The 26774-nt window shown below is 44.9% G+C and overlaps 1 protein-coding gene across 1 annotated transcript in view; it reads left to right on the top strand.

Annotated features, from left to right (window-relative positions):
* The window catches only part of LOC137560963 (E3 ubiquitin-protein ligase RNF220-like), a 64313-nt gene extending 39044 nt beyond the window's left edge, over window positions 1-25269 (top strand). The window contains exons 6-12 of the mRNA XM_068272152.1: window positions 7321-7378; window positions 11589-11599; window positions 12541-12615; window positions 13296-13380; window positions 17137-17221; window positions 21944-22018; window positions 23786-25269. Of these exons, the coding sequence (XP_068128253.1) occupies window positions 7321-7378; window positions 11589-11599; window positions 12541-12615; window positions 13296-13380; window positions 17137-17221; window positions 21944-22018; window positions 23786-23857 (461 nt within the window). The 3' untranslated portion in view covers window positions 23858-25269. The remainder of the gene's footprint in view (window positions 1-7320; window positions 7379-11588; window positions 11600-12540; window positions 12616-13295; window positions 13381-17136; window positions 17222-21943; window positions 22019-23785) is intronic.
* The last annotated feature ends 1505 nt before the right edge of the window (window positions 25270-26774 follow it).

Below are 26774 nucleotides of genomic sequence, written 5' to 3'. Positions count from 1 at the left end.
CAGAAACAGCGAGATCATTGTGCGTCTCCCAGCCTCCTACTGCTTCCTGTAAGCGTCCTTCCGGACGCTTACAGGTCGCATGTAAACAAACACTCTGTGGCCATCTTGTGGCCAAATAGTAAACTACACCCTAAAAGCATTTTACACATACAAACATTACATTTACACAATAAATTAACTCATTATCTCCCACACTCCCCAATTTTTTTTTTTTTTTTTTGTAATTAAAAAAAAAAAAAATATACAATAAAAAAAAAACATAAATAGTTACCTTAGGGACTGAACTTTTTAAATATTTATGTCAAGAGGGTATAACACTGTTACTTTATAAACTGCGGGCTTGTAATTAGGGATGGATGCAACACTGAAAAAAATGCACCTTTATTTCCAAATAAAATATTGTCGCCAAACATTGTGATAGGGAAAGTTATAGACGAATGAATGGAAGGAGCGCTGAAAGGTGAAAATTGCTCTGGTGGTCAGGGGGTAAAACCCCTCAGTGGTGAAGTGGTTAAAGGATACCTTAGTCCTTAATGAATTCAGTAATTGACGCCCTGTGTGTGTGGATGTGTGTGGGGGCGGGGGGGAGGTGCACATAGGCTTACCGCACCTCCCGTGGCCCAGCTTCCTTCTTTGTTCATCTGTAAACTGGCCTGTTCCAAAGTCCTGGTCGGCGGGGTTGGCACAGGTGCAGTATGTCTATGGAAGTACGCTGGCATTCCCGCTGGAAGATGTACCCGGCGTGCGCGCCCTCTGACTTAGGCATATTACACGTGCATGCACAGGATGTCTGCTTGGGCACCTGGTGACCATGCTCCCCGCTGACCTCTAGTCCAGTGCGTGTGTGCGCCAGCTGCGGCTTCCCATGGGAGTGTGTGCATAATCCTAAAGACATACTGTGTCTGCACCGACCCCCCGACCAGGACTTTGGAACAGGCTGGTTTACAGATGAATGGAGACAGACACCGGAGCACAGGAGGTGCAAATAGCCTATTTGAACCCCCCAACACACACACACGGCATCAATTACAGAATTCATTAACTACCTAGCAACCACGTCACATCGATGGGCTTGACCGCGGCAGCAGCCCCATGACTGCCTAACGCAGATTGGCGTCAAGTCCTGAAGCTGCAGTTTAGCAGGGAATGCTTTCTCTGCCGGTTCATGGAGCTCTTCTCTGTGATCAGCATGCTAGCCGCGATCGTGTCTAGCAGGCTATTTTCCGCCAATAGGGGAAATAAATCCCCTTTGTTTACGTTTGTACAGCGCTGCGATCTCCTGCAGTGCTGTACAGCAGACACTCGGCTGTCCCCCGGATTGGCTGGGGAATGATGCTCTCTCATAGGCTGATGCCTATGAGAGGCGGGGGTGAGTGCCGATTGCCGTCCTATGGCAATTAGGTCGGCACATGGGGGAAGGAGGGAGACAGGAAAGGGGAGGGAAAAGGCTCTTTTTTCTCAATTAAAAAGAAAAAAAGATTGCAGCAGTGATCAGAGACCTCCGGCAGAGTGTCCTATTAAGGACAACAAAAGGAGGGAAAGTTCAGTTATGTGCTAAGTTGTAGGGCTGTGCAGCAACCTGACCAAGCTGCACAGCCCTGTATTGCAAAAAAAATGCCTGTAAGCCTGAGGTCCTGAACCACTTAAGGACCATGGGAATTCTGCCTGATCTGTGCTGCGTGGGGTCTTCAGCCCACAGCACAGATCAGCAGGCACACAGGGCGATCAGACTTCCCCCCCTTTTTTCCCCACTAGGGGGATGTCCTGCTGGGGGGGGGGGGGGGGGTCTGATCGCCGCCGCTCACATGTGCCTAGCGGGGAGGCTCCTCAAAGCCCCACTCCGCAGCGTTTTCCGCCCTCCCTGGCTTTCCCTCCCTCCACTCCTTTCCCTGGGTGGCGCAGGACGGACATCCGTCCTGCGCCGGAACTGATAGGCTTCAGCCTATCATATGCTGGCGATCCGCAGCCAATCAGAGGCCGGGGATCGCCGATCTCCTTTACAGGCGTATGATGTAAACAGCGGGGGATTTCTTCCCCGCATGTTTACATTTAGCTTGCGAGCCGCAATCGGCGGCTCGCAGGCTGTTCACGGAGACACCCTCCGTGAACTGGCATGGAAAGGCCGCTCGAACGAGCAGCCGTTTCCATGCTAAACCACTAACAACCTGCCGACGCCTATCGGCGTTAGGCGTTCGTGGTTTTTAAAGGATACCCGAAGTGACATATGACATGATGAGAGAGACGTGTGTATGTACAGTGCCAAGCACACAAATAAATATGCTGTGTTCCTTTTCTTCTTTCTCTGCCTGCCTGCCTGCCTGGATTAAGGTATCCTCTAATTTACTACGGTTCCCTGGGATGGAGAGCTTTAGAAAACTTACCTAATCCTGTCTACTCTTCAGTGGCATACGAGAGTACAGCCATGGCCTGGGTCACATCAGACCATAGCACGGGTTGCTGAGAGGATAAGTTTGTAATATCACATTCGTGTGAATGTTTGTTGTTGGTATAAATCCAAACTTTCCTGGATTTCTTCAGAAATGCTTTCCGTGTGGGCGGAGGCACATGATGTCTGACATCCCACAGTGCTAAGTTCCCCAGCAATCCAGTGTTTAGTCCGTGTGACCCCAGCGAGGGATCCACCGAATGGCAGATCATTCATATAACCCGGCTAGTGGCTACACCCAAAAAAGGAATATTCTGAAAGAAATCCTGTTCCTCAGTATTACTCATAAGTATTACAATTTAAAGGGAATCTGAAGTGAAAATAAACTTATGATATAATGAATTGTATGTGTAGTACAGCAAAGAAATAGAACATTAGTAGCAAAGATATGAGTCTGATATTGTTTCCAGTACAGGAAGAGTTAAGAAACTTCACTTGTTATTTACGCAAAAGAGCTTCTCTTGATCTCTCCAACCAATTTAGTCAGAGGGCAGTGCTATTTTCTGGAGCACTTATACATCAAAGAAACAGTGAAAGACAAGTTTAAATAAAATTTTACTGCAGGGAAGTTCAAAGGGTCATTAGCTCTGCTCTGTTTCATAGTTTAACCTCTTCAGGCCCACAGGCTTTAGGCTGCTTTCACAGTGGGACGTTACAGGCGCACATTAGAGCAGCGTGTAACGCACCCCACCGCACAGCAGTGTAAAATCAATGGGCTGTTCACAGTGCCCACGTTGCGTTACAGTGTAACGCAGCACGTTTAAAGAAAGTGCTGCATGCTGTACGTTATAGCGGCTTTAGCCGTGTTAGACTGTTTGCATATGCTCAGTGATGTTTTTTTTTTTATTTTGAGGAGGAGAGGAAGTGGGGAGAGTCCTATTGTTAGCCACATGGCTAATTACTATTCACTGCACTGCCGTGTAGTGATGGGAAGTTCGGCTCGATTCATTGAAAAGAGCCGGACTTCCTATCTCTACTGTTCAGAATCGATTCATTGAAAAGAGCCGGACTTCTCATCACTTCTGCAGTGTTTTCTTCCTGGAGCGGCCGCTGATTGGCTGGCGGGACCACATGATGCGGAGTGTTCCGATCACGTGGTCCCGCGAGGTATGAGACAAAAAAGGCGCACCAACAGCCGCACAACGCAGCTCACTCTGGCGTCCACCTCCAACACCACCATGCGTTGTGTTAGGGGCACGTTATGCAACCTTAACGTCCCTTAAAACGCACCGTCTTGGTGGGAAAGAGGCCTTACCCCCCCCCCTAAATACCAGGCTTTTTTTTTTGTAAAATGGGCCACTGCAGCTTTAACCACTTGAGGACCCACCCTTTACCCCCCCTTAAGGACCAGCGCTGATTTTTGTGATCTGTGCTGGGTGGGCTCTGCAGCCCCCAGCACAGATCAACTGGCATGCAGAGCGATCAGATCGCCCCCCTTTTTTCCCCCCTATGGGGATGATGTGCAGGGTCTGATCGCTCCTGCTGGTGGCATGTTGCGGGGGGGGGGCACCTCAAAGCCCCCCTCCACGGCGACATCCCCCCCCCCCTCCCTCTCCTACCTGTCCCCCGGTGATCGGGGCTGCACAGGAAGCTATCTGTCCTGTGCAGCCTGTGACAGGATGTCCGCTGTCACATGGCGGCGATCCCCGCCCGCTGATTGGCCGGGGCTAGCCGATCTGCAGCGCCGTACAATGGAAACAAAGGAGACATACCGTATGTCTCCTACGTTTACATTTAGTCTGCGAGCCGCAATCAGCGGCTCGCAGGCTATTCACGGAGACCCGCTCCGTGATCTAACAGGAAACTCCGTGATCTAACAGGGAGGCACCTGGCGACGCAGATGTGCGGTATGGCAAGCGGTATGAGTGTGCGGTTGGCAAGTGGTTAAGGCCAAGCTGCAGGGCCGCACAACACAGCACACAAGTGATTACCTCCCCCTTTTCTCCCCACCAACAGAGCTCTCCCCAGCCGTCCCCCCCCCCCCCCCCCCCCCCGTGTGTGTATTTTTTTTTTTTTTTGTTGATATTTTTCTTATTTTTTTTTAATAAATATAGCTATTTTTTTGTCACAGATCGCAGCGCTGGTCAAGGTAATTAGACGCCTTCTAACAGTCTCCAGAGTGGCGATGGAGACTGAAGGTTCGCCTACCAACAGGAGACGCACTGTGAGCCCCAAGGATCTTACGCTGATCAGCGTTGGGCGGTCCTGGGGCTGCCGCCGCGGCCACGCCCATCGGTGTGACGCGGTCAGCAAGCTGTTAAATACAAAGTGTAATTTGTGAACTGCAACTATGACAATATGAATCAATGTTATAAGGGGAAAAAGTGTCACTGTTTTCTGCCATGCTCCTGGGTGGATGGTCAATGAGATTGTGATCATTCTGGCTTGCATGCAAATTGTATGCAAATTGTAGGCAGCTTTAAATTGGACCAATCAAATGAATTCCCTGCCTATTTTGAATGGCCTAATTTGAGGGTGTTTACAATTTGCAATAAGATTTGCTTGCATCTCATTGACTTAACTCCTGGGCAATTACATGGTTGGTCAATAAAACCAGTCAGCATCTTTAACTTCCCTAGCAGTGTGATTATTTCCAGATTTTAGTGTGTAAAAGCGGTGCAATTTTTTTGCATGCTTTTAGACCCTAAAAAGCGCTAAACAATCCTGCCGCCAGAAAGCCTGCAGCAGCCTCTGCACTTACCTCCCTGGAATCCAGCGCTGCAGTTCTCCTTCCGCACTCCGGGTGGCGCTGTACCCATATAGTGAGATCGCCGGCTGTCATCATGACAACAGACAGCGATCTCACCAGAGTGATCCAGAGCCTCAGAGGACAGGAAGGAGAATGGCTGCCGGCGTCTGGAGGTGGGGAGGTGAGATGAAACGTCCGTTGCGCTGCGCACTATGTTCTACACAAGGCTCCCGGCAGCTACCACAAGTCAGGCTTGGGGTCACCGCTCTGAGCTGTGGATTTCCAAACCCGAGCCTGACTCGGATTTACCACCAGGGAGGTTAAGGTCCAGTACTTTGGCTGGGGGATAGAAGAGATGTGACCAAAAAAAAAAACCCACAAAGGGGTTCTGTGGAGGGGTTAAAATAACAAAAAAAACGACACTTACCTGGGGCTTCTATCGGCCCCCTGCAGCTGTAATGTCCCCTGTCGCTTCTAACTAGACGAATAGTGCTTGCTCCAGCGCACGTCAATGGGAGCTTACTGTGCAGGCGCAGTACGAAGTTTTCTTGTACTGCGTCTATGCAGTAAGCTCCCGATGACGTGTGCGGGAGTGAGCATGTGTGCAGCCACGGCCGTGCAGCCGCAGTCTAGTCTAACAGAGGGTCAGAGGAGGATGGCGCGGGACATTACAGCTGCAGGGGGCCAATAGATGCCCCAGGTAAGTGTCGTTTTTTGTTTTTTTAACCCCTCCGAAGAACCCCTTTAAAGTGAAAGTTAAGTGTGTGTGTGGGGGGGGGGGAGGTGAACAAGATACTTACCTATGGAGAGGGAAGGCTCCCTTCCCGCTCAGCTCACGGTCCTTTGGTTCCAGTGCTGTTACCACCTCTAGCAGTATCCGACAAGATGCTGCCCGTCCCACATTTGGGCTTCCGAAGACTTCCAGAGCCTCCTACGGAGGCAGATTGAAACGCGTCAACAGCGCTGGAACGCGGGGACCAGGAGAGGAGTGGCAAAGTTTTATAGGACCCAGGGCCTTCCCTCTCCTTAGATGAGTGTCTGTTTGTTTGTTTTTTTTCCGTTTTTTTCCGCTTAACATTAGCTTTAATGTTAAGTGCGTTGTGTCGTAACAGGCGCTTTGTTATGCCACTTACCACATGCCACGTTTACATTGCTACAGCCTGACCAGGGGAGGAAAGTTATGTGGAGCGCCGTGTCAAAAGATGGTGTGGCCATGGACCAGGATGTGGGTGTGGTCATGGGTGGAGCCAAATTTACATGAATTTAGCAATGGTGGGACAACATTAGACTAGGACTATGGTAGGAATTAGATTCTAAGCGCCTTCGACGCAGGTGCCCCCCAGTTTAAGTAGTGACAGGGACCCCCCATGTGTAGTGACAGGGACCCCCCATGTTTAGTGACAGGGCCCCCCCTAGCTTCGGTGATGCAGGTGCCCCCAGTTTTAGGTGGTGACAGGGACCCCCCAGTTTCGGTGGTGACAGGTGAACCCCCAGGTTAGGTAGTGACAGGTGCCCCCTAGTTTAAGTAGTGACAGGTGCCCCCTAATTTAGGTAGTGATAGGTGCCCCCCAGTGTAGGTAGTGAAAGGAGCCCCTCCATGTTTAGTGACAAGGATCCCCACTCACTGTCAGTTGTCTTCCCCTTCTGGCAATCCCCGCTGCATCCAAGTGATGTCACTTCCTCATATCAGGGCGGCGTCCACGAGGTCTTAGCGCCTGCACTCACTGGTCACCGGCTGATTCTGAGGTCTGGCCATGGCTGCTGGGATGCAGCTGGGATGGCTGGGGAAAGACTGATGGCCGGGGGCGTGGCTGAAGGCCGGGGGGGAGGCGTCCAACCCATTTTGCCCCTGTGTGTGGACGCCGATGCAAGTACGCTATCCAGGCTATACATGGGTTTTTTATAAAATAAATATGATACTGTATTTTTCTCCAAGGAAATACTGAAAAAGCAAAACGCAGTTAAGCACAAGCACGTAGAAAAACACATAGAGAAATGCAGAAAGGCACAATGCAGTAAACTCATGATTTACAGCACAGCCAAGTGTGCTCTCAGTTTGATAGGAAATAAATATGGCAGCCTTCATATTCCTCTCACTTCAGGTGTCCTTTAAAGCTAAGTCATGTGTATTCTTTGTAACCTTCCTCCTATGCTTGTTACATTGTACTGTCTCTCTTCTCTGCAGCACGCATTGGGAAATGCAAGCGGGTCAGAGGAAATGCACAGGAGGTGAGTACATTCCCGTTCAGCAATCCTATGTACTCACTGTACAGCGTACAGCAAAGCTTACATACCTGCTTTGTTGTACTTCACCCTCTAAAGCACAGGTGTCAAACTCAAGGCCAAATCGCTTCCTGCACACTATATATTCTGTAATTAGGGATGCTCTTTCGGATTCCGCAGAAATGCGATTTTCAAATTTCCGATTGGAAATTGCATTTCCATATCGAAATTCAGAAATCGGTAATGGAAGTGCAGTAGGCGGATTTTTCGCGGAAATCGCAGAAATTTCCGCTGAATTTAACATCAATTTTCTCAAAAACTACAAGGTGTTTTTGATAGATTTTTTCCCTCTTGTTCCTACTTTTCTGCTTTACATTACCTGTAAATTTGGTGTTTTTAGCACCTATGGGGACATTGCTATTAACCTCTAAAGTCGGCATCAGACCGCATAGCGGTTCCAATGCGGATTTTCACTGTAATTTATGCCGAATTTAACCACTTAAGCCCAACTGGACGAAAATTTTCGTCCAGTTAGGCTGCGCGCACTCCCGCGGGTCGCGCACGCGCTCCCGCGGGCCCCCCCGTGCGCGCCCCCGCTGCTGGCCGCTAGCCCACCGATCAGTGAAAGGGATTATAAATCCCTTTCGCTGATCGGACCCCCCTGGAGAAAAGCCGACAGCGTCTCTTCAGACGCTGCGGCTTTTCTGAGCTCTGGTCTCCTTTCTTCTGCCTGGGAGCGAGATCGATCGCTCCCAGGACTTTTTGATTGTGGCCATCTTGTGGCCAAATAGCAAATTACACCCAAAAAAAAAAAAGGTTTTAAATAAATACATTTAAATACATTAAAAAAAAACCTGTTTACCTCCCACACCAAAAAATACCCACATACAAGTTTAAATAAAAAAAAAAAAAAAAATTACAATAATAAAAAAAAAAAAAAAAAAACTAGTTACCTAAGGGTCTGAACTTTTTAAATATGCATGTCAAAGGAGTATATCAATATGATTTAATAAATTATGGGCTTCTAAACAGTGATGGACGCAAATTGAAAAAATGCACCTTTATTTCCAAATAAAATATTGTCGCCATACATTGGGATAGGGACATAATTTTAACGGTGTAATACCCGGGGCATATGGGCAAAAACAATACGTGAGTTTTAATTATGGAGGCATGTATTATTTTAAAACTATAATGGCTGAAAACTGAGAAATAATGAATTTTTTCAGTTTTTTTCTTATTCTTCCTGTTAAAATGCATTTACAGTAAAGTGGCTCTTAGCAAAATGTACCACCCACAGAAAGCCTAATTGGTGGCGGAAAAAACAAGATATAGATCAATTCATTGTGATGAGTAGTGATAAAGTTATTGGCAAATGAATGGGAGGTGAAAGTTGCTCGGATGTAAAAAAATTTCAACCCTTCGGGCTTAAGTGGTTAACATTGATTTTCTCAAAAACTACAAGGTCTTTTTGAAATATTTTTTTTCTTCTTGTTTCCACTTTTCTGCTTAACATACCCTGAAAATGTGGTGTTTGTAGAACCTACGGGGGCTTTGCTATTAACCGCCAAAGTTGGCCGCTGTTGACTGTAATGTAAAATGCAGAAAATTTGCATTACCGATATGCGGTATTATGCCGACTTTAGAGGTAATAGCAAAGCGCCGAAGGAGCTAGAAACACCAAATCTTTAGGGAATGTTAAGCAGACAAATGAAAAAAAATATTTCAAAAATACTTTGTAGTTTTTGAGAAAATCAATGTTAAAGTCGGCAAAAATTACAGCGAAAATTCGCATTGGAACCGCTATGTGGTATGACACCGACTGTAGAGGTTAATAGCAAAGCCTCCATAGGTGCTAGATTCAGGAAATGTTAAGCAGACAAGTGGGAACAAGAGGGAAAAATATTTCAAAAAGGCCTTGTAGATTTTGAGAAAATCAATGTTAAAGTCCCACGAAAATCCGCATCGGAATGCGAAAATCGTTAGCAGAAAGACGAATCGGTAGCGGTAATTGGCAATGGCGGAATGCGGATTTTCGGCGGAAACGGAAACTGGCATTTCCCTATCTGTAATGCATAATGCATTTTTGCACATTTTCGCTAAATTCATCCAGGGCATTTCTTATGTGATTTAAAAATCAACAATGTGATTTTCAAATTCCCTGCAGAAGCAATGTTAGCATGTGTTTCCACACTGCAGTACAGTAGCGAATGGATTGCAAAAAACCTACATCAAAACGTATACAGATATGTGCACTAGTGATCATCTTAATCTACTAATCACAATTACGTGAAATGCTTGCGTACATTTTTGCAATTATGGCCATGAGTAATTACGATTTGGACGATTGATAATGTAAACCATTAATTATTTTGTGTCATTTTCGCAAATTACTTTAGCGGGTTAAAAGTAAAAAAAAAAAATTATCCAAAATGACCCAACTGTCATTTTTCTGAATTTTAAAAACATTTCTCCTTTGCATTTTTAAAATTGATTTTCTCAAAAACTACAAGGTCTTTTTGAAAAAATGTTTTGATTTGTTCCCACTCTTCTCCTTAACATAGGTAGCCATTTTGGTGACAATGGCATGGAGGGTTGCTATTAACCGCTAAAATCGGCACAAAATTATGTGAAAATTACGCAAAATTACGGTTCTTGATAATGTTTTTCCAAATTAAATTGATTACGATTTTTCCTGAAATTTGTCATTATGATTTTGCATCGTAATTATGAATCACAATGAGAAATTACTATTATGCGAATCATTAATACTCACTTGCAGGTGTTTATGGATGTGTTTAAATTGCACACAGTGCCCGCTTTTACTTTTACCTGAAATCAAAGGCTTGCCTAATACTCCCTAAACTATGACAGCAAGAAGAATCTTTCCAAATACCGTATTTTTTAGACTATAAGATGCTCCTGACCATAAGACGCACCTAGGTTTAGAGGACAAAAACCAGAGGAAAAAATATCTACTAAACCTGGTGGTGAAGGGGCATCTTGTGGATTATGCCTTCTTTGTACCTCATACCCCCTTGTATGTCTTGTGTCTCCCTGTGTCCTCCTCTGTCCCCCATGTGTCAGCCTCTATCCTCTATGTCCTCCTCTATGCCCCTTTGTGTCCCCCTGTGTCCTCCTCTATGCCCCTTTGTGTCCCCCTGTGTCCTCCTCTATGCCCCTTTGTGTCCCCCTGTGTCCTCCTCTATGCCCCTTTGTGTCCCCCTGTGTCCTCCTCTATGCCCCTTTGTGTCCCCCTGTGTCCTCCTCTATGCCCCTTTGTGTCCCCCTGTGTCCTCCTCTATGTCCCTTTGTGTCTCCCTGTGTCCTCCTCTATGCCCCTTTGTGTCCTCCCTGTGTCCTCCTCTATGCCCCTTTGTGTCCCCCTGTGTCCTCCTCTATGCCCCTTTGTGTCCTCCTTGTGTCCTGCTCTATGCCCCTTTGTGTCCTCCTTGTGTCCTACTCTATGCCCCTTTGTGTCCCCCTGTGTCCTCCTCTATGTTCCTTTGTGTCCTCCTTGTGTCCTCCTCTATGCCCCTTTGTGTCCTCCTTGTGTCCTCCTCTATGCCCCTTTGTGTCCCCCTGTGTCCTCCTCTATGCCCCTTTGTGTCCTCCTTGTGTTCTGCTCTATGCCCCTTTGTGTCCCCCTGTGTCCTCCTCTATGTCCCTTTGTGTCCTCCTTGTGTCCTCCTCTATGCCCCTTTGTGTCCTCCTTGTGTCCTCCTCTATGCCCTTTTGTGTCCCCCTGTGTCCTCCTCTATGTTCCTTTGTGTCCTCCTTGTGTCCTCCTCTATGCCCCTTTGTGTCCTCCTTGTGTCCTCCTCTATGCCCCTTTGTGTCCCCCTGTGTCCTCCTCTATGCCCCTTTGTGTCCCCGTGTGTCCTCCTCTATGTCCCTTTGTGTCCTCCTTGTGTCCTCCTCCATGCCCCTTTGTGTCCTCCTTGTGTCCTTCTCCATGCCCCTTTGTGTCCTCCTGGTGTCCTCCTCTATGCCCCTTTGTGTCCCCCTGTGTCCTCCGTTTGTCCTCGTGTCCTCCTCTGCATGGGCACAGTACAGGGAGTCCCCGACATTGCGGCGGGTTAGAAGTTCGTATTCACAGGCGTTCACTAGTCAGGAACTCCCTAAATCTGGACTATAAGGTGCAGTGACTTTTTTCCCCCACTTTTGGTCGTGTAGTCCAAAAAAATATAGTAATTTACACAGGAAAAAATGCCAAAACTATTTGTAAAGCAGCATAAGAAGTGTGGCAATGTTATGATGACACAGCAGAACACATTGTTTCAGCTGAAAACATACAACTCATTCTTACAGCGCAATTTCCTCTCCTGCTGAAAACCACTCAGTGACAGCGATGAAATGTATTGTATACAGAACAATAAACAGGTGAAGCAGGTAAAAAAAAAGGGCACTACAGATACCCTGGTAAATACAGCCCTTCACAGGTGGCAACGTTTATAGCAGCGATAACTCGCTTCAGTGGTAATTTGACACCCAATAGAGATGCCCAATTACAGAGGGTGCCGGGGCCTTCAGCACCTAATTTACTGCTAATTGCCACCAAAAGTGGCTGTTAACATTTCCGCCTATGACAGCATGAAAAATATATTGTTAAAAAAAAGCAAGCTATTTGCATTGTTCTGAAATTGCACATCTAATGGCATTTCAATGGCATAGCATTTTAATTGCGCGATTATATGCGTTTTGTGATTTCTCTGACTTTTAAAATTGGTGCAAAAAGCTGGCTTTGTTTATATGCAATTCGTGTTACAATGCAAGTCCACATAAAAATTGCGTTAAAAGAAATACCATTTTGCCTGAAAAATCGTGCATGATTTTAATTACACATTTAATTAGATTTTAATTAGACAAATGTATTTTTATATAAATTAACTTTATTGGTATTCTCAGGAATAGCTCAAAATGAAAATTGAAGCCCCACACAAAGGTTAATACAAAAAATACCCTCAAAATTGCACACCTAAATTTACTCATGCTGTAAATCGCATGCAGAAATTGCTGTGAATGTGAAAGACTTCTTAGGGAATTATTTTTTTGTTTCTTTTTGGGCCCATTTTTCAGATGTTGTATTATATGGTGATATGTCCACTTACAGTGGCTGTCCATCATTCATTCATTTGACCTGTTATATACATGTATCAGCCTTCAAGAGCGGCCCCCATAGATGGCGAGACGTCAGAGGAGATCCGCTGGGAGGACGAGGCGCGCAGTCCAGAGAAAGTGCCCTACCAACAAACTGGTAAGCTAGACAAAAAGACAATGAATGGGGCAAGGATGATGTATTAGGCTGCTATACAAACCAACTACATTCTTCACCAAAAAAAAAGGTTAAAGGCTACCCGAAGTGACATGTGACATGATGAGATAGACATGTGTATGTACAGTGCCTAGCACACAAATAACTAGGCTGTGTTCCTTTTTTTATTTCTCTGCCTGAAAGAGTTAACTATCAGGTGTGTAAGTGGCTGACTCAGTCCTGACTCAGACAGGAAGTGACTACAGTGTGACCCTCACTGATAAGAAATTCCAATCATAAAACACTTTCCTAGCAGAAAATGCCTTCTGAAAGCGGGAAAGAGATAAAAAGGGTCAATGGTTCATAGATTTTAGCTCTGGCATACGTCAATGAATGCGTCATTGAGCAAAAGCAATAAAACAGTTAAAACTTAAAAAGTTGATTTAAACATAAGATAAACCTGTGGAATATCTTAAAATGTCATTTTTAGGAGAAGGAAGATAGATAAAATAGCGTTTATTTCATTAGTTTATTTTCGCCTCGGGTGTCCTTTAAAGGACAACTCAATAAATAAACCAATATATTCTTAAAGTCCCTCACACTCATTAAATATAAGATCACTGATAAAATTGTACTATTAATATACAAATGTTTTATTATTGTTATTATTGTCTTGTTTGCAGAGTGCAGGGCCTCACCCGGGAGCAGTATGTCAAGTCACAGCGAGGAGTCCGACAGCGACGAGACGCCATCTTCCTCCAGAGCCAAGTAATTCATCCCTAGTGGCTACTTTACACATAAATTCTGCAAGACCTGGTGATTGTAGCACTGCCCCGCCTTCCAAGCAGCCGCCATTTTTTTCTAAGGGATGGGCCTTCAGATGTAAATAAGTCTCTGGTTGGCCAACCTAATGACAATAAGTGTGCCAATCGACCAGGCATCCCTGGACAGTTAAAGCCTATTTTGTCATCACCTTTGAAGGTACACTTATAGTGTAAAAAGGCATCACTTGGTGCAAAATTGCTGCCACTTCGCTGCTGACGGCTGCCATTTTTGGCAGACTGCCTCACATAGCTTTTTTGCAGAGCCGGATTTACTAAAAGGCACTGATGATGGAAAGCCGTCTCATTCCAATCCCCCAGTGCCTTCCTCTGCCTCCTTCCCTATGCAGAGTCCCGAGTGGAGTGTAAATAAGAGGTTACTCACCAGGGTCTCAGCATTCCAATGGTGAGATCTCCCTATAAGTCGGGGGCATTTCTAGCTACCTAATACTTGGGGGCACCTCTGGCTACTTAATACTGAGGATCAATCTGGCTACCTAATACTAAGGGCCACCTGTAGCTGCCTATGACGGGCAAGGGAACTAAGGGAGAAGTGACAGCTGGGCCAGCCAGCACAGTTACGGTGCAGCTCAACGGGTGTTTGTAGGTTCAAGAAGAGGGCAAAGTCTAAGGTGAGGGTGCCAGGACCTCTGAGCCTATAGGCTCCTGTGATGGAAACCGGGGTCTGACGTTTTGTAAACATTCAATCAGCTGAGAAATTGCAGTTTTGGCAGGAAGGTTTGTTAAAATGATCACATGCGCCCCCCCCCTTACACACACACACACACACACAAACAACCCCTCCCCCCCCCCCCCCCAGGCCTACACATCTTGTGTCGTCCAAAAAAAAAAACATGGCTAGTGGCAGTGGCGTAGCTAAGGAGCTGTGGGCCCCGATGCAAGTTTTACAATGGGGCCCCCCAAGCACTCTATACATAACGATTGATACGGCGCACCAAAACCTGACAATGGCAACTACAGTAACAGAGGTGCAAGAGGGGGTTGGGGAGCAGTTTGTTATTGATTACTGCTATTTAAAGCATCTATAGAAGTGATTATTACCAGCACAGGACCAATAGAGAGCGAATACTGATGTTCAGGGAGGGCCCTATGGGGCCCCTCTGGCCCAAGGGCCCCGATGCGGTCGCAACCTCTGCACCCCCTATTGCTACGCCCCTGCATGGAGGACATTGGGGTCAACCAGCAAACCTAGGGTTGCATTTAATAAAAAAAAGTCTGCTGTTGAAATCCAGTATTTTCAGCCCTTAACGTAGTCTTTGCAAACCACATAATTTGGGTATTGTCAATGTCTCATACCAGGCAACCAGCATAGCTAGGAAGCCAGGGGCCCCAGTGCGAGTTTTAGATGAGGACCCCCCAAGCACTTTTTTTTAGTATGCAGCCTCAAAACCTTCCAAGGACATCTTCAGTGTAAGAGGTTCAATCAGAGGTGAGACATACTCAGCACACATATAGAGGTGATCATTACCAGCAACGCAGAAATGAAAAGCTAAAGGATGGATGAAGAAGGGCCCCAGTGGACTCCAGCTCGGTCGCATCCTCTGCATTCCTTCCATGCATTCATTCCATTACTTGATTTTTTTTTTTTTTAGGCCAAAACAGCCCTTTTACTATAAATAAACAAATTCTATAAACATTACAAACAATATGAACAAACACCAGTGATACCAAAGAGGGGGTCCAGAGGTCACTATGGATACGTGGCAACAGCCTGCTAACGGCCCCCAGATGCAGATACAGACTTGGTGACTGCCCAACAAAAAACTCTGCACCATCAGACTCAAACTGATGCGGAGAAGTCTGTACCGAGGCGAATCCTCAAACACTGATAGTTACCTCCAGACCCCTTCCCGCCCGGCTGCAATGACAGCAACAGCATGCCTAGAGGACTGAAAAAAGCCCCCCAAAAAACACCATCAAAACAAAGGTAGGGAGGTATGGAGCTACATTATAGTGGAGGTGGCACTGCACTAATAAAACAATAAAAAGAATAGTTTGTGGGATTTTTGTCACACAAAAAATATTGCCCACAAAAGGTACCTGGTTTCTTCCTGCCGCTTCCTTAATATCGGGTGGGGGTACCCAATCCCTACACCCCTAAGAGAGAATAGAATACTATACAGAATTAGGAGCACTGGACATAAAATTTAGAAATCGATAATGATACGTTTAATTGAGCAAAAAAGGATAAAAATGTCCATCCATATACCCAATCCACTCACTCGCACCATACATACTCTCGTGGGAGCTACCTGATGCACTTTAAAACTAAAAATGAACAAATAAAAATTTCATTGGGAGCGTAAGAAATCCTCCTGTATATATTAAAAATGTATCAGAATCACATTCTCCTCATAAAAATACGTATGCATATACCCAATAAACTGCATATCCAGACTGAGGATATAAGGGTATAGACAGTCCCCTTTCAGTATAAGCACAATTCGGTCAAATACCTCTTTATGCATAAAGTTCCGGGATTTCCGCCCATATACTCCCAATGAAATGTTTATTCGTTCATTTTTAGTTTTAAAGGACATCAGCGCTCCTTATTCTGTATAGTATTCAGGTATGGAGCTCCGTTCAGCTATGCTGTCCCAACAATCTGCTCCCCACAATGCCTCATACTGCGCCCCATACCTGTCCACTTCATTTCCTGCCCACCAACCAATCACCAGCGGGCCAGCAGCAACACACTACCCATAATCCCCTACCACAGGATCATCACCCTGCTGCCGCTCAAATCCTCGGTAGCAGGGCTCTTTTCCACTATGAAATGCGATCGCGATCACAATCGCGTTTCAATTTCCATCATGCGATTGCGATTGAGCTACTATACTCATTATAGTCCAGCTCAATTGCATACAAAACGCTGCAGGACGACGATTGCGCTTTGACCAAAATCGCATCGCAATCGGATCGCACTAATGGAAATTGCTGCTGCAGTTTCCATTAGTTTAATGTATCTTGCGATTTGCCATCAGAAGCAAATCGCAAATCGCAGGCTAGTGGAAAAAGGCCCTAAATATAGTTCCCACTCCTAGTCGTCACAATTTAGAGGGAGATGTAATTCAGGGCCCAGCGATCGCCGGATCGCCGAATTACACTTGCGTAGGGCACGTACTATAGCACTAAGCATCGTGCACCGAAACCACCTGCTTCATTTCACCACCATTCATCTATTCTGCCAAATCTCCCATCATGTCCAGCCTTCCCCTATTCCCCTTCAGCCTATCAAAGCGCTTAATTTTTTCAATAATTATGTATAAATGATTTAGTTAGTGTTTTCTCACTGTAAAAACGTTCCTCTCTCTGATTTACATTCTGACATTTATCACATGCTGCTTGCTTTTTTTTTGGCAGTTGTAAACAGCTGTTATTTCCCACAATGCAACAAGGCTCCCACTGTGTGATGTCAGCACCATGGTCCTGACATCACACTGTGGGAGGGGTTTCACCACAATATCATCCATACAGAGCCCTCTCTGATGATCCGTTTGAGAAAAGGAAAACATTTCTCATGGGAAAGGGAGTATCAGCTACTGATTGGGATGAAGTTCAATTCCTGGTTAGGGTTTCTCTTTAAAGTAGAGAAGGATAAAGAAATGCGAATTACTCTGATTTCACACCAGCCCGGTGACAAGGACAGGGACTGATACTTGCATTCTCTTGGTCCTTTCAGGGAGGGAACTTTGGAATCTCTGCGAGACAAGATCCAGGAACTGACGGAGAAACTGAGAAATACGCACACCTGTCACATCTGTCTGGTGAGTAGATTATAAAACTTTCCGTGATAGTTATCTTTATTGTATTTACGCCTACCGAGTACAGATTTAGCACTTTCTACAGAATTTCCTGAAGAATGGCCTATTATCATAGAGTCCTACTACAAAGGAGTTTACTGGCATCCCAGTCATATAAGCGTCATCACAGTATCTTTACCGATTGTTTAGATAAATGTCTAAAAAACATAAAATTCAGGACTGTTTACAGTTAATGACCAAGAGACCGATCTCTCTCTGATCTAATTTGATCGGAGAGAGACCTGGCCATACACTGCAGGCCAATTCCTGATTGATTTCAGCACCTGCCACCTCACTGCCTCTGGCGCTGCCACCCCCCCTCCTGTGTAAAATGTTCCCCCCCTGTGTGTGAATACTTTAGCTGTCAGTATCCGTCGCAGGCTCTGTCTTCTGTCCACTTACATGCACTCCACATGGTCACTGATGTAACGTGGGCGTGTGGGTGACATCACAAGCACCCACGTCTACGCTGGGATCACGTGTATGTGGAAGGAGGAGGGAGCACGGGACCATTGGCGGACACCGACAGGTAAAGTATTCATGCACAGGGCACCGGCGGGGGGAGGGTAGGTATATTTTACACTGGGGAGGACTGCACCGGGGTTCTGTCACGTTTGGCGCACATCTTGATATTGCACGCCATTAAGGCTGCACACCCAATAAAACATGTCGGTCCTACATCTTGCAGCATGTCCAAACGATACATGCGACCAATTTCGACCCAAAATTGGTAGCATCGTTGATCGGATGTGCTCTTGTCGGCACCGATTTTTATCTGATTCGATCTTACTGTAATAATTGAATCCGCCGCTCGTTCGCCCGCCAAGTCGTCTAATGTACGGCCACCTTTAAAGTACACCTGAAAATAATAAAAAAAAGTACCATACTTACCTCAGTAGTGGGAAGCCTCTGCAGGGTCTACATGCTTCCTGGCTCCTCATCAAGCGCTCTATTCCAGCACATGCCCAGTAGGATGAAGCACTCCTGCACAGTGGGAAACAGCTGCGCATAAATGGCTTCATTCTACTGGACATGCATGTATCTTACCCAGTGATGGTTGTAATCAGCTAATTACGCTTACCTAAATTTTGCGTAAATTTTCGCATTTACGCTTATACGTAATTATGATTTGTAAATTCAATTGATTTTGTGTAGTGAATCATAATTTCGTGTAATGTCGTGCTGATTTTGGCAGTGAATAGCAAAGCCCTCATACATGGTAGTGACACCAAAATTGCTACATATGTTAAAGTGGCACTTAAGTCACATAAAAAATGAGTTTTACTCACCTGGGGCTTCCCTCAGCCCCCTGCAGCCGATCGGTGCCCTCGCAGCCCCGCTCTGATGCTCCAGGACCCGCCGGTGGCCACTTCCGGTTTCGCCGTCACCAGCCGAATAGCACCCCCCTATACTATTATTGTGGAAAGGAAGGCCGCAATAGCAGCATAGGGTGCGCTATTGTGGCTGGGAACACGAAGAATCACTCGTATTCCCAGCCTGTCAGAAACCGGAAGTGGCCACCGGCGGGTCCAGGAGGATCGGAGCGACTCTACGTGGGCACCGATCGGCTGCAGGGGGCTGAGGGAAGCCCCAGGTGAGTAAAACTCATTTTTTTTATGTGACTTAAGTGCCACTTTAAGGAGAATAGTGGGTGCAAGGCAAAAAAGGAATTTTCCAAAAAGACCTTGTAGTTTTTGAGGAAATCGATTTTAAACAGGAAAAGAAAAAAAGTTGTATTTTAAAAAATGAGTCTAAAAACCAGTTTTCTTTGCATATTTTAAATCGATTTTCTCAAAAACTACGTCTTTTTGAAAAATTATTTTTTTTACTTGTACCCAATATGCTCCTTAACATATGTTGCAATTTTGGTAACAATAGCGCGTATGAGGGCTTTGCTATTAACCGCTAAAATTGGCACAAAATTTTGCAAAATTGCGTGAAAATTATGCGAAAAATTATGAATTATGAAATATTACTATTACATATGAGATTAATTCGGATTTTCACTGAAATTTCGCATTTTGATTACGATGCGTAAATGCGAATTTCAATGTGAAATTTCATATATGCGAAATTTCTGCCCACCACTGATCTTACCTGCAGATTCACAGTCCAAATGCACAGCCAACCAACCAACTGGAATTCTGTAAGGAGGAGTAAAAATGGGCACCTCCATATTTTTCCTTTAAAACCCCATTCTAGGTAGATTTTTTTTTTTCTAGTCCTGTGCAAGTCTCTGGTGGAAATGCTTATTTTTATATGTGAAAGATCCAATTCTGCTGATGTCAAATAAATCACTTTAAAAATTGGCAGTTCTGAACTCCCAACGCGTATTGTACCTCCGTCTTTCTGTGCTTTATGCTGCAATCCACTCACTCTCACAAAAAAATGGATAATGCACTTCAAGTCTTTCAAGTCAGTGGCTTTAGGGCAGGGTTGCCAACGCATCCCTTTAAATACTGACACGTCTAAGTAATGCAGGTTATGGGGCTACTTGCACATAATTTGTGCCTAAACTGCATCTAATTGGCCACAAGATCTGTATAGTTCATATGTGTCAGTATTTAAAGGGATGAGTTGGCAACACAGCTTTAGGGCTGGTGCTCACATTTTTAAGATGTGATTTTTTTTTTTTAAGCTGCTGCAACAACCTCTTTTCAAAAAAAAAAAAAAATGTGGAAAAAAGGTAATATTTGTCTAATTCTTATAAATTGAAGATTAGTTCCATATCTTAATGTAGATCCATATTGAGACTCTTGCCTAGTACCTTTAGAATTGTTAAAGCAGATCCGAGATGAAAAACTAACTGTAACAAGTAACTTGTCTTTGGCCTCAATTCACTAAGCTTATCTCCTGTCTTTAATAACTCTTCTGAGCTGTTTCTACAGTTATGATTATGATGATAACTGTAGAAACAGCTCAGAAGAGTTATTAAAGACAGGAGATAAGCTTAGTAAATTGAGGCCAATATATGTTACCTAAAGTTTACACAGCAAATCTATCTGCAAACAGCCTCAACAGAATATTATTATTTCTTGCTGTGATACAATGAGGGCAGCCATGTTCTGTTTGTCACTAGAGATGTTGCGAACCTCCGATTTTCGGTTCGCGAACCCTGTTCGCGAACCTCAGTGGAAAGTTCGGTTCGCGAAAAAGTTCGCGAACCGCAATAGACTTCAATGGGGATGTGAACTTCAAAATTTTCAAAAATTTCTACTGGCTGAAATAATGTTAGAAAACATGTTTCAAGTGTTCTAATACCTGGCCCTCCCTCCCTCCACCCTCCACCCTCCAGGAGTAAAGCATGATATAAATGTTATTTTTCTTTTGGACTGAGCATAAATTGTACATGCTAGGCTAGCTGCAGCTAGAAGTGTTGGTGGTATAATGGATATGTTAGTTACCTACCATACACTGAGACCTGGGTTCACTCCCCAGCTCTGGTGCTTTGAGTCTGCCAGGAGAAAAGCATGATATAAATGTTACTTTTCTTTTGGACTGAGCATAAATTGTACATGCTAGGCTAGCTGCAGCTAGCGTCAGCTAGAAGTGTTGGTGGTATAATGGATATGTTAGTTACCTACCATACACTGATACCTGGGTTCAATCCCCAGCTCTGGTGCTTTGAGTCTGCCAGGAGAAAAGCATGATATAAATGTTATTTTTCTTTTGGACTGAGCATAAATTGTACATGCTAGGCTAGCTGCAGCTAGCTTCAGCTAGAAGTGTTGGTGGTATAATGGATATATTAGTTACCTACCATACACTGATACCTGGGTTCAATCCCCAGCCACGGTATGTTAGCTGGCTTTTGTAATACTGGAATTCCCTGGCAGTAGAGACCCTCCTCCATCCGGGAGGAGGGTGGAGGGAGGAGGGAGGAGGGTGGAGGGAAGCAGCTGTCCCCTAAATAATTAGTGTAGGCAGACAAGTGAGTCAAATGGTATAAGGACCTTGCTTGGAGGAGGGAGGGAGGGAGGGCCTCGAGCAGTGTGTTTGGCAATAATGTGCCTGCTGACTGTGATGTAGAGGGTCAAAGTTTTGCTCAATAGAGCTTTATGGGGCGAATCGAACTTCCGCGAAAGTTCGCCTGGTGCAGACGAACGCGAACCCCCAAAGTTCGCCTGGAACCGTTCGCGACATCTCTATTTGTCACAGGCTGCTATCAGCTATCAGGACTCAGGAGATGCTATCAGCTTGCCTCTGTGTAAATTCAGTCCCCTCTCCTCCTCCCTCCTCCCCTCTGCCTCTGAAATTAATGGCTAGTAACACCTCCCCCTCTTCCTGCCCAGACTGAGCTCCTGTAAGCCATTGCTACTGTCTGAAAATGCCAAGATACTGTGAAAAATGTGGGCGAGGCTTGTTTAGTTTATTGTAAATTAGAGTATTAAAACAAAACAAAAAAAGTATTTGGCTTGAGGAATGCCCTATAATGTATATGAAAGGAACACAATTATGCAATGAGTAAAAGTTTATTTTGGATCCACTTTAATTTGGAACTAGTCCAGAAGACTTGTCTTGATTTTCCTCTGACATGCTTGTGCCAGGTGCATGCCATGTTTGTTTCCACATTCTTTTTTTGATAGAATTAACAAAAAATGGCTGGGGTATTTTTGGGTCTTTTTGGGGTTGGTTGGTTGGATAAATAATATGGTAAACTACAATCCCTGTATCTTTCTGACCTAGGATGCGTACAGTCTACCGGTGACATCCATCCAGTGCTGGCACATTCACTGTGAGGCCTGCTGGCTGCGGGCTTTGGTAAGTACCAATATCTTACTTCCTGTTCACCAAGTCATGCTCTATAACCACAAACTAAGTACAGCGTCTACATTTAATTACAATACTAATGAAAAAAATGTTTAACATAGGGCTTGATACATACAGTAAAATTCTGATCTTGAACCATTTGTGTTTTTTTTGTTAAAATATATGTCACGGACGATTGCGGGGACGCAGGCGCGTCCTGGAACCGCCCGTGAAGAAAAGAACGATCACACTCGATTCTCTGCGTCGATTGCGCTTCAAATCGATAGAATCTGGATTTATTGTGTAGGAGGTCTGCAGTCCTTTTCTTAGCAAAGAGAGCACCATTCCAAATGCTGGTTGGCCCTTTTGATATGCTAATGAGCCTGGGCCCAGAGAGTCCCTGGCTTCAAGCTGTGCTGATGGCCCATCCATCAGGTATAAGGTGACAAACACCATGACAGAACCAATTTAGAGTGAGGGAACTCAGACACTCCGACTCCTTTTCCCAGCAGGGAGCCGACATGTGGCTTGCTGCTGCCAACTTCAAAGAACCTTTGCCTGGGAATGACCTGGTATAAATCCCAGGGGTCTCTCATATTCCATAAACTGCTATATGTATCATATTTTCTGTGTTGCCAGGCTGGCAGACCCTCCAAACTAACAGAGCAGGTAGGGCCCTGCCTGGCGTTGGTTCTGAGCACATTTCAGAACCTTCTGAGGTAAAGACTGCCCGTTAGGCAGTTCAACAGTGCCCTAATGGTACCACAGGGGTCCCACCCCTCATGTTTGGTATCAGACTGCTGGGTACATCGAGGCAGACCTGAAAATATTAGTAAATCTGCCCTGACCTGTACGGTTCTGTGAGATAGAGCCCATATATGGTTAAGGCATGATTTCTGGTCTCCAGGACAAGGGCAGGACTCATCTCATGTTCTAAGGGGGTGTGTGGGCCCACCCTCACTTCCTCCTACTGAATCAGGGGCATAAGAATGGGAGAGGAGCCAAAACTCAGAGTCCTCCACACTGAACCATCTTGCACTCATCAGATGCCAGCTTGAGGATATGCTGGTATCCACCTGGTCTGAACTCTGAACTCTGGACTTTGAAACCAAGGACTTTATGATTCTTCCCACAATAAGGACATCTTTCCAGGAACTAAGTATTTTTCTCCCTTCTTTTATTTTTCATACTGGCTATTACTGTTTTCATAATTGTTGATTTTCATAATTGTCTGTATATATTAATTATTTATATTGCGTGAATAAACGACTTTTCCCAAGTCATTCACTGTTTCGCTACCCTGCTTATCAGCACACACAGAAATGATCCCGGGTCTCTGAAGATACGCTACTGTTTGTTTGTTGTTGGCTAGACAGAATATCGTGTGTTTAACCGTTTTATTCGCAGGATTAGTCAGTCAGTTAGTGGGCCCCACGGTCCCATAGTAACCGCGGTGGTGGCAGTTTACTCTGAACCAGTGGGTGACGTTGTAATCACCCGTGTCTCACAGGCTCCCTTCTGAGCTGTCTGCGGCTAATTCTTAACGGTTCCTGCGCATTGACTGCGACCAGAGTTCGCACGATCTGTGCGCTGGCACCGTTTAGAAGGCTAAGTGCGGTCAGCCACTGAGGGCTCCTGTGACAATATAGAACCCATTCTGTTTTTGATTGGATGCCTAGTCTGTGATAGCTCCATGACAAAGGGGGTTAGCTTGTAACTACTTGTCCCTTTATAGCTTGAACACAAAAAAATCTCATCTACCCTGTCTTTTATTTACAGGGAACAAAGAAACTCTGCCCTCAGTGTAACACTATAACATCTCCGAGTGACCTCCGTCGTGTTTACCTGTGACATTCAGAACTTTCTTCAGCACAGTATACCATGAGACCTCCAGACAAACCGTGTACTATGGACACCAGCACAGTATACCAAGAGACCTGCTCCAGACAAACCGTGTACTATGGACACCAGCACAGTATACCATGAGACCTCCTCCAGACAAACCATGTACTATGGACACCAGCACAGTATACCATGAGACCTCCTCCAGACAAACCGTGTACTATGGACACCAGCAGAGTATACCAAGAGGCCTGCTCCATACAAACCGTGTACTATGGACACCAGCAGAGTATACCAAGAGACCTGCTCCACACAAACCTTGTACTATGGACACCAGCACAGTATACCATGAGACCTCCTCCAGACAAACCGTGTACTATGGACACCAGCAGAGTATACCAAGAGGCCTGCTCCATACAAACCGTGTACTATGGACACCAGCAGAGTATACCAAGAGACCTGCTCCACACAAACCTTGTACTATGGACACCAGCACAGTATACCACGAGGCCTGCTCCAGACAAACTATGGACACCAGCACAGTATACCATGAGGCCTGCTCCAGACAAACCTTGTACTATGGACACCAGCAGAGTATACCATGAGGCCTGTTTCAGCCAAACTATGGACACCAGCACAGTATACCAAGAGACCTGCTCCAGACAAACCAGTGCAATGGACACCAGAGCACATTATACCAAGAGGCCTGCTCCAGACAAACTCTGTACTATGGACACCAGCACAGTATACCAAGATACCAAGAGACCTGCTCCAGACAAACCATGTACTATGGACACCAGCACAGTATACCAAGAGACCTGCTCCAGACAAACCATGTACTATGGACACCAGCACAGTATACCATGAGGCCAGCTCCAGACAAACCGTGTACAATGGACACCAGTCATGGACTAGGACTGTTTTGGGCACTGACACCTCTATTATCGCTGTGCACTATGCCTGTTGTGTCTTATTATATAGATGACAGTTCCCTACAATGTTTGATGGCACCACCAGAGGACCAGGCTAAGTCCAGGAAAGGTTCCAACAAACCCAACAGCATGACCATTTACCGCAATGCTGTGCCTTTTTCAAGGATGTGGCCTGTTAGAATAAAAGAGATGTCTTGAAGTTGCGTATCACTTATAGATGCAACTATGGCCTCAATTCACTAAAGGCAGTTTGGTAAAATAATTTAGATTGGTAAAATACTGCATTTCGTATTTTATAATTTTTTTTCCAAATTGACTAAGATTTCCTGCATGTGGTAGAAGTTTGGTAATATACTTTAAAAACTTGCTTCAGTTCACTAAGCCCTGTTTAGTAGTCTCACTAGCTGTGGAGCCGGTCAGGCAGGAAGCTGGGAGTCTTCCCACAAGTGATGTGATGTGTATGAGCCATTCTATCCAGCATCCCTTTACATGTGCATCTATACTAACCAGAGAGAGCTGTTCTGGGCCTCAGTATACAGATTGCGCATCTAAAGGGATACAGAAAAATTTAAATGTCTCCTTTTCCTGCTCTGCTGTTTTGAAGTCCCGCCTGCCAGTGCATTGGATCAAATGGGGTGAGAAGCAGAGCTGTGTGGCTCTCCCTATTGGCTGTCTCTGCTCAATATGTCAACTTTTACTGCATGGAGATTGTAAGCTACCAGCTGGTCAGAGCTGGAGATAAATACTGAACACTTTTACTTAATTTACCAAATGCTTTAATCTTTGTGAATTGCGATTTCTTGACAATTCTTGAGGTATTTACTCCACAAGTCAATAATTTACCTCACTAGTCGGTAATTTTACTTCTGAGTGTGGTAATAGGTTCAGTGAATTGGCATTTGACAAGGTGATCGGTAAAATCAGCTGTTTTCTGCATTACAACATGAGGTAATGCTTAGTGAATTGAGGCCTTTGTGTTGCTTTTCAACGATAAAACACCATCGATACTCAATAAAATGCCAACTGAATATCCTCCCATGAAAATACACAACTACAGTGACTTATTAGAGTTACACAGGTCCTATACTCTAAACAACCAAAATTACTGAGTACATTTTTTTTGTATGTGTGTATAAAGAGTACTTGTCACATGGGATGATTTGTTATCATTTGAGTTTTCAGTCCTAAAGTGGATTCGAGGCGAACTTTTACTCATTGCATAATTGTGTTCATTTCCTATTGTTTATAGGGCATTCCTCAAGCCAAATACTTTTTTGTTTTTGTTCTAATACTCTAATTCCCTATAAACTAAATAGACCACGCCCACAGGTTTTCATAGAGCGTTGGCAGTAGCAAGGGCTCATGGGAGCTCAGTCTGGGCAGGAGGAGGAGGAGGTGTTACTAGCCATTGATTTCAGAGGCAGAGGGGAGGAGGGGGATTAGGTTTTTTTCACAGGCTGAGTGCTCAAGATACAGATAAGCCTGCCTCTGTGTAATGTTTACAAACAACATGGCTGCTGTCATTGTATCACAGGAATAAATAATCATTTTTTTTAAAGCTGTTTGCAGCTAGATTTGCTGTGTAAACTATCTAAACTTTAGATAAGATATATAGACAAGTTACTTTTTATAGTTAGTTTTTTTATCTCGGATTTGCTTTAAATTGCTATAGTATTGAAAGTTTACCTGTCCAGAAAAGTGTTGTGTGTTTTTGTTTGTATTTTTTTCATATTCCCTTCAGTCTAGACTGTCAATCTGAGTACAGGCTGGAGGAGTACTATATCAGCTGCCTGGGCCCATCACAGTGTACATGTAAAAGGCCATTGTGTAATTTGGGCCACACAAGTAGAATAACGGTAAATTTTGGTAATTTGTACTGATATTTTACTATGGCCTAACTTCAACTTATTCTCACATGAGCCCTGCCTATGCCTAGCCTTAAAGTGAACCAGAGACGAAGCATCCTCATGTATTTTACCATATATATCAGTGGG

Source organism: Hyperolius riggenbachi, chromosome 3 (assembly GCF_040937935.1).
Source record: "Hyperolius riggenbachi isolate aHypRig1 chromosome 3, aHypRig1.pri, whole genome shotgun sequence".
Taxonomy (NCBI): domain Eukaryota; kingdom Metazoa; phylum Chordata; class Amphibia; order Anura; family Hyperoliidae; genus Hyperolius; species Hyperolius riggenbachi.
The sequence above is the reverse complement of the archived record's forward strand: the minus strand, read 5'-3'. Positions and strand labels throughout refer to the sequence as shown.